The sequence below is a fragment of the Lipotes vexillifer genome, unplaced genomic scaffold (assembly GCF_000442215.2).
Source record: "Lipotes vexillifer unplaced genomic scaffold, Lipotes_vexillifer_v1.1 scaffold814, whole genome shotgun sequence".
In the NCBI taxonomy this organism is placed as follows: Eukaryota; Metazoa; Chordata; class Mammalia; order Artiodactyla; family Lipotidae; genus Lipotes; species Lipotes vexillifer.
The window spans coordinates 1,206,304-1,212,636 of NW_006784081.1; the positions used below are offsets into that span (position 1 = coordinate 1,206,304).

At 53.4% G+C, this 6,333-nt stretch overlaps 1 protein-coding gene across 1 annotated transcript in view; it reads left to right on the plus strand.

Annotated features, from left to right (window-relative positions):
* Positions 1 to 5,650, plus strand: part of SH3BP5L (SH3 binding domain protein 5 like) — an 11,322-nt gene extending 5,672 nt beyond the window's left edge. The window contains exons 3-7 of the mRNA XM_007456507.1: positions 713 to 775; positions 945 to 1,073; positions 2,566 to 2,727; positions 4,374 to 4,547; positions 5,114 to 5,650. Coding sequence (XP_007456569.1) covers positions 713 to 775; positions 945 to 1,073; positions 2,566 to 2,727; positions 4,374 to 4,547; positions 5,114 to 5,560 — 975 coding nt within the window. The 3' untranslated portion in view covers positions 5,561 to 5,650. The remainder of the gene's footprint in view (positions 1 to 712; positions 776 to 944; positions 1,074 to 2,565; positions 2,728 to 4,373; positions 4,548 to 5,113) is intronic.
* Positions 5,651 to 6,333: the final 683 nt, after the last annotated feature.

Here is a 6,333-nt window from a genome sequence, read left to right on the forward strand (position 1 = left end):
CCCTACATTGCCCATCTCTGCCTTCCTAAACCACCAGGTGGCATTAGTCTCTGAGGTGTTCCCCCTGCCATTGGGAGAAGCCCTAGTATCCTGTCCCTGTGCCACAGCCTCTCTGGCTTCTCACCCAATAATCTGCCTGCCCTGGGCACCTGCTCTCCTTTTGATTCCCAGCCCCTACCATGCACACCCCTCACGTGGCTCCTCACACCACTGAGGGCCTGTTGCTTACTTATTGGGCCGGAGCTGCCACCTCTTTGTGTTCTGAATCCTCAGGTCTCATGGTGCTGAACTGTGATAAGTGTGTAGTAAAAGTACGCTGAGTGAGTGGCCCAGCGGGTTTGTCCTCACTGGGACAGAGACCATTAGCTCTGAAGGAGACTCCTCCTGGCTGGAGTACGAGGAGGAGGTGGTGCAGTCTGATGGAGAGAGCACAGGCTTGTTGCCACGTTGCTGTGTGCATAGGAGTTTTCCATACTCTGAACCTCAATTTTCTCATCTTTAAAATGGGGGTTTAGAGGTGGAATTGTGAGGATTACAGGAGGCTATATATTATTCTGTCTTTGACAGGAGGCATTTGACAATGACCTCCTGCTGCATTTCTTCACTTCCCTGGTTGGCTGGGCTTTCCCTCTGTGTACTGTGCTCCTGCCCTGCCTGGTTCATGTGAGGCTGCTTACTTCCACTGCTCTAACTTTCTGCCCCTCTCTGGCAGGAGGAGCTGGAGCATCTGAACCAGGCCAGCGAGGAGATCAACCAGGTGGAGCTGCAGCTGGATGTGAGTGTTGCTCCTTTTCCTCACACTCCTGGGCTGTTTCCAAAGGTGTTTTCATCATTTTCCCTCCTCTTTCAGTACAGTGGCAGGGGAAGAGGCATGTATGGAAAACAAGAGGGGCTGGGACCCACACGCATGCCTCCCTCTGCCCATGTCCCTATCCTTTTGCCAGGAGGCCAGGACCACCTACCGGAGGATCCTGCAGGAGTCAGCAAGGAAGCTCAACACGCAGGGCTCCCACTTGGGGAGCTGCATCGAGAAGGCCCGGCCCTACTATGAAGCTCGGCGGCTGGCTAAGGAGGTATGACCCACATTCTGAGGTAGGGGCCGCATGCAGAGCCTGGCCCCGTACTCTTCTATCTCTGTATGGGGTGTGAGATAGATCACCATTCTTTTCCTCTTCTGTTCTCCTTGGTTCATGTCTCTCTTTTCTTTGTTTGCTCCTCCACTCCTTTACCCATTTCCTTCTTTTTAAATTTTTCTTTGCACAAATAATGTGGGCTCACTATTGGAAGGCTGTAATTGTAACCTGTAACTATAAAACAAGGTAGGAGAAGAAAACCAATATTTCCCCATATCCAACCACGTGCATGTTTCATGATTTTTGTACCTGGGATTTGGTTAGTCAAGTATGGTAAGGTGACAGACACAGAGACAGCTGCCTTCAAAGAAGAATTTATGACTTAACAGTTCCTAAGAGAAAAGGACCTGCCACATCATGCAGGGCTACATGGGGAAGTACCTGAGTGGGTGAGGAGGCAGAAAATGTGAGGGGAAAGCTTGGCTTAGAGCTTTTATTGTAGAGCCTTTATTGTGGTTTTCATGGGAAGGAATGGGTAGGGCAGGGTAGGCAACTGAGCCAATTTAAGATTGGCTAGTTTGAATAATTGAGGCAGGTTCTGGGCTATAGGGGTGGTCTCTAGTTTTCTGGTCCTGGCCCTTCAGTGATTTAGGGCAGGGGAAATACTGGCTTGCTGTGTGATAGATGGGCTTTGGATTGGTTGATTTGCATATGAAAAGGGTGCTCACATTCCTAGGAGTATCTCTAGGAATTAGCCAGCCCTAGGAGAGCCAGCAAGGCCTCCAAGATATCAAAGCATCATAAAACATAGAAAATAAAAAACGTGATTAATATAGCACAAATAATTCCTTAAATTTTTTTTTGTATATATCCTGCCAATATGGGATCACATATATACAATTTTTATTCCTTTATTATATTAGGACATGGTTCCATGTCAAGAAATACCCATACTTGCCATTATTTTTAAGGGCTTCTTAATATTTCTTTATATTAGATGTACTATTATTCGTTTAACCAGTTCTCTGTAACTGAAAACTTAGGTTTGTTTCCAGTTTTTTGTTTGGTAAATATGGTTGTGATGATATCTCCAAGCACTTACTTGTCTGGTTATTTCATTCAGTTTACCTGCTGGACTGGAGTTGATGGTCTCAACCATCAACTAACCACCTTCCAACTAAAGGTTGTGGGTTTTTCTTTGTTCTCCCTAGGGCAAAAGGCCAGCAGCCTTCGAGAGTGCTGGATTTTACACACTCACCCTCCACTGGCAGTATCCTTCTTTTTCTACATACATTTCTTCTCTGAGCTATATCCTTGCAACATATTCTTCATAGAATTTTACTTCCTCAGCATTTATTCTTAGTGCAGTTTGGGAAGTGAAGCCAACATTGCAGTGGGCCTTCCTCCTTCTCTTGTCCTTGCCCAGGGCGGGTCTCCATGGGCAGCCAGGGGTCCTTTGAGGCTCCCTATCCTGATGGTCCTTTCCCCCCAGGCCCAGCAGGAGACACAGAAGGCAGCACTGCGGTATGAGCGGGCTGTGAGCATGCACAACGCTGCCCGGGAGATGGTGTTTGTGGCTGAGCAGGGCGTCATGGCTGACAAGAACCGGCTGGACCCCACGTGGCAGGAGATGCTCAACCATGCCACCTGCAAGGTGAGCCAGGCAGTGCCAGTAGGTCCCTCCTGCCAGTTCCTGTACTTCCTTTCCTTTCCCTGCATCCTGTCACCTTCCTTAATCCTTTCTCTCCTCCACTCCAGACTTCCGTCCGTTTTGATTCTGTTCCAGGCAAAATCTGGTCCTTGCTCTCTGCCCTGTTTGGCCTCCAGCGTGTCCCAAATACACTTCCTTCTGACTTAGAATGTCTTTCTGGGTTCTTCTTGAACCTTTGCCTCCAGATGTGGGACTAACCCAAATAGTTCATTCCTGCCCAGCTCACCGTCCGTTTTGATTCTGTTCCAGGCAAAATCTGGTCCTTGCTCTCTGCCCTGTTTGGCCTCCAGCGTGTCCCAAATACACTTCCTTCTGACTTAGAATGTCTTTCTGGGTTCTTCTTGAACCTTTGCCTCCAGATGTGGGACTAACCCAAATAGTTCATTACTGCTGATTGCTCTGGATTCAACAGTCTTTTGTTATGTTTAGCTGTGACCCCTTGCTTCTATTTGCTGAATGTTCTCCCTTTCTTGCTTTTGAGCTCTGCCAGTGTACCTTGGCTTTTGAAGTACAATTTGTGTATTATTTCCAAGCTACTCTATGGCTACCAGGGAGCGGGAGGATCCCTGGCATCAGCTCTAGTCTGCCACCTTCACCTTGTAAAGGGCAAGTGTCTTAGTCTCTTAGCGCTGTTACAATAAAATAACAGACTGGGAGGTTTAAACAACAGATGTTTATTTTTTACAGTTCTGGAGGCTAGGAAGTTCAAGATCAAGGCATAGGCAGATTTGGTGTCTGCAGCGGGCCTGCTTCCTGGTTCCCAGATGGCCAGCTGTCTTTTCACTGTGTTCTCACATGGCCGAAGGGGCTAGGGAGCTCTCCAAGGCCTCTTTTATAAGGACACTAATTTCATTTGTGAGAGCTCCCGCCTCTTGACCTAATCATCTCTCAGAGGGCCCACCTTCAGGGTTAGGATTTCAACGTAAGAATTTTGGGGGGATAGAAACATTTAGTCTGTAGCAGTACATGTCAGCTCCTGAGGAATAGTCATGTCTTGAGGTTCTTTGTGTGCTCCTTAGTCCAGGCCCATGGCCTCACGCAGAGCAGGAGCTCCACTTCCACTCTGGAACTCACACAGAGGAGAGCATGATACTGAGGGAGGGGTTGTTGAAACTGTGTGTGTAGGCGGGGTCAGCCCCTTGGTCCTGGTAGATGAGGTGGCTGGAGCCCTTGCCTGCTACCTGCTCAGGCACAGAAACCTGGAGAACTCAATGCAGAGCTGTGGCTCCCCACAGTGAGGCTCCTCCCTTCCCCCAGCCCTAGCCCCCAGCACTGAGGGCTCTCTGAGGACCATGGCTGTGGCAGATGTGCTCACAGATGGACATTCCCTACAGGCTCACAAGTGGTCCAGAGGGCTCCGGCACCTCTTGGTAGCAACGAACCTGAGAGGCGGTTGGTACAGGTAACAATAGGCAGGTGCAAGCACTCACTGTTCTCTTTTGTGTCTTGGGAGCTCAGTGCTCTCTCCAGGCTCTGCAGTGGGGGATCTCCCCCAGGGTAACATTTGGAGTGGCAGCCTGAGCAGGCTATAGGGGCAGGAGGGTGGGACCGAGTTCAGTGATGTGTGCCCTCCATCCCACCTGGGCCAGGTGAATGAGGCCGAGGAGGAGCGGCTTCGTGGTGAGCGGGAACACCAGCGGGTGACACGGCTGTGCCAGCAGGCTGAGGCTCGGGTTCAGGCCCTGCAGAAGACCCTCCGGCGGGCCATTGGCAAGAGCCGCCCCTACTTCGAGCTCAAGGCCCAGTTCAGCCAAATCCTGGAGGTAGCTGAGTGGGAGAGGGGGAGGGTGAGTGGACGGAGGATGGGGGAGGGGGCAGGCATAGAAAGGGAGGGCAGGTAGAGGGGACACCAATCTGCTTTTCTGGGCCATCCACCAGGCCAGTGCGGTGGAACAGATGTGCTCAGAATGACCCCGCAGGAGTGGGAGGTGGGGTTAGGGAGTGAGTGCTGGCAGAGAAGGGAGGTAAAGGAGAAAAGGTGAGAATTGGGGGAGACCGGGGAGAATGGGGCAAAGGAATCGGCCAGATAGGGAAAGGGAACAATGGGGAGAGGGGGAAGAGCAGGTGGGAATGAAGACCTGGGAGGAAGGCCCCAGAAGGTCAGGCAGGAGCAGGGAAGGTTGCTGGGGAAGGAGGACCCCAGGAGGAGGAGGAGTGGAGAGGGGCTGGGTGGAGCACTGCAGATTAGTGGTTGGTGGTGAGCAGAGCCGAGGGCCTGGGACGGGAGACCCCAGCGCAGAATGCTGAATGGGCCTGACAGGACTTGGCAGCTCCAGGGGCCTCGGATAGTTGCCCAGAGGGTCACCTGACTCTGACCCTCCCTCTGCAGGAGCACAAGGCCAAGGTGACAGAGCTGGAGCAGCAGGTAGCCCAGGCCAAGACCCGCTACTCAGTCGCCCTGCGTAACCTGGAGCAGATCAGCGAGCAGATTCATGCGCGGCGCCGGGGCCAGCTCCCTCACCCCCCGGGCCAGCTGCGCTCTTCCCCAGTGGGGGCCGAGGCCGGGCCTGATGGTGGCGAGGATGGGGACAGCGGGATCCTCGAGGGGGCCGAGGGTGGGGGGCTGGAGGAGGGTGTCAGCCTGGGGCCTGGCCCTGCCCCCGACACGGACACGCTGAGCCTGCTGAGCCTGCGCACTGTGGCTTCAGACCTGCAGAAGTGCGACTCCGTGGAGCACCTGCGGGGCCTCTCGGACCACGCCAGTCTGGATGGCCAGGAGCTGGGTCCCCGGAGTGGGGGTCGTAGCGGCCGCCACCAGCGCAGTATCAGCCTGTAGCCCTGTGCTCAGGGTGGCTGGTGCAGTCTTAACCACCACTGGCCCATGGAGGGCCCTGCAGGCTCCTAGCTCCCTCTCCTCGGGCCCTCGCTTCCCCCAGAGAGGTCAGGTTGGCTGTGTCTTGAGTCTGTCCTGTCTTCCTCACCCTGCCCTGCCCCCCACAGGTGGCAGCTCTCTTTGCCTTACCCTTTCTGAAGGCTTGTCTTTGGCTCTCACATCTCCCTTCCGCCTGCTGGCCCCTCACAGTCTGATACCGTTTGCTGCCCTCTTTTTGACTTCTTCCATCTGTCTGGTTTTTCCCCTCAGGGAAATTTGTCTAGAAGGCACAGGGACACCATCAGAGAAGGTGGGCACTGGACCTGGGTCCTGGCATCTTGGCTCCCCCAAGCTTGAGTGAATGGACGGGTGCCCCTCCCACCTACCCATCTCCCGAGTGGTCCCGAGTGGCAGGGATGCTGCCAAGCCCTCCTAGCAGCCCAGCACCCCAGTCTTCTGTCCCAGCCTGCCTGTGTGTAACATGTAAGATGCACTGTGGGACTGTGTGCCTCTGGAAGACGCCACCCATCCCTTTAGTGCTCCCTCCTCATGACCTAAGCCACTTTGCTATGAGTGCCTCAAAGCAGGACTTGAGGGATACTGGTGTCAGGGAAGGTGAAACCCAATCTCATCGTTGACAAAGGGGGCACCACCAATTCCAAACAGACTCCCGTGTGTGTGGTGTTTCCCCAGCTTGGCTGGGTCCTTAACATTGCCAAGGTGCTAGTGAGTCCACT